The 904-nt window shown below is 45.8% G+C and overlaps 1 protein-coding gene across 1 annotated transcript in view; it reads right to left on the bottom strand.

Annotated features, from left to right (window-relative positions):
• Positions 1 to 305: 305 nt before the first annotated feature.
• T265_15827 (hypothetical protein) overlaps positions 306 to 904 on the bottom strand; it is a gene marked incomplete at both ends in the record, with an annotated part of 4,171 nt that continues 3,572 nt past the window's right edge. Inside the window, one exon of the mRNA XM_009179203.1 lies at positions 306 to 756. Within this exon, the coding sequence (XP_009177467.1) occupies positions 306 to 756 (451 nt within the window). The remainder of the gene's footprint in view (positions 757 to 904) is intronic.

The raw sequence follows: 904 nt of genomic DNA, 5'->3' as shown, positions 1-904 counted from the left end.
CGTTCAGAGTGTTACCAGGGTCGGTAGCGGTCGGGTCGGATACATTCCTGAAGTCGTACGATAAACTGTTATCACTACGTGTGCGCTTAGTACCACGGAACAACTAATAGACAGTTTAATGAGAAGTCAGCAAGAACAGTGATGACGTCATTTCGTCCGAGGAGCTAATTTCAACTTTGTTCCGTCTGGAAATGTAATGAAAAGATTCATCCTCATCCGATAACGTTGTTCGGGTATAATTGTAACCAGGTTTATAAACAAACGTGATAGCCCAATATGCTTAGAACTTTCAACATTCCACGTACTTCGTTTGATGGCCTGTCATAATCCACAATATCTTGATTAAAAAGCCGAATTCCTCCAATATCCGGCGATTTGGAAGGAAATTCACCGTCAGTTGGATTGCTTGCTTGTAATGGGGTGAAACACGGGTGTGTAGCACACTCCTCGTAACCAGAAGACAGTAGATGGCAGTCGATGCATTCAAAGCCCCTATCATTGAGAGAGGTAAGTGTATTGGCTCCATCCGCCACGAGTCCATCGACCATGAAACCCGAAGCATATGTCGTGTCATCCATGGGCTCCGGCCGATCGGCCAAACTGCCCTGGTTACCTGACTTTGGTAGCACTTCTGACGGGCTGGAGGCTACCTGCTCGAGTCGGTAAGAAAGGTATTCATCACACCACATTCGTAGTAAATGGCAACTGCTGAAACTGGCCGCCGATCTGAGAGTCAATTCACGCATCAGCAGGGAGCTGGAATCGAATACAAATGAAAGTGCAGATGGGTGGGTTGAAAAACCAGTGGACTGGACAATATTGTATCGAGTTGTAGAATTATGGCGGTTGAATGAGAGAAAAATATATGGAATAACGCTACCACCTTCCCAAATCATCGGCGAAT

Source organism: Opisthorchis viverrini (genome assembly GCF_000715545.1).
Source record: "Opisthorchis viverrini unplaced genomic scaffold opera_v5_1172, whole genome shotgun sequence".
In the NCBI taxonomy this organism is placed as follows: domain Eukaryota; kingdom Metazoa; phylum Platyhelminthes; class Trematoda; order Opisthorchiida; family Opisthorchiidae; genus Opisthorchis; species Opisthorchis viverrini.
This window is presented reverse-complemented; position numbering and strand designations above follow the sequence as displayed.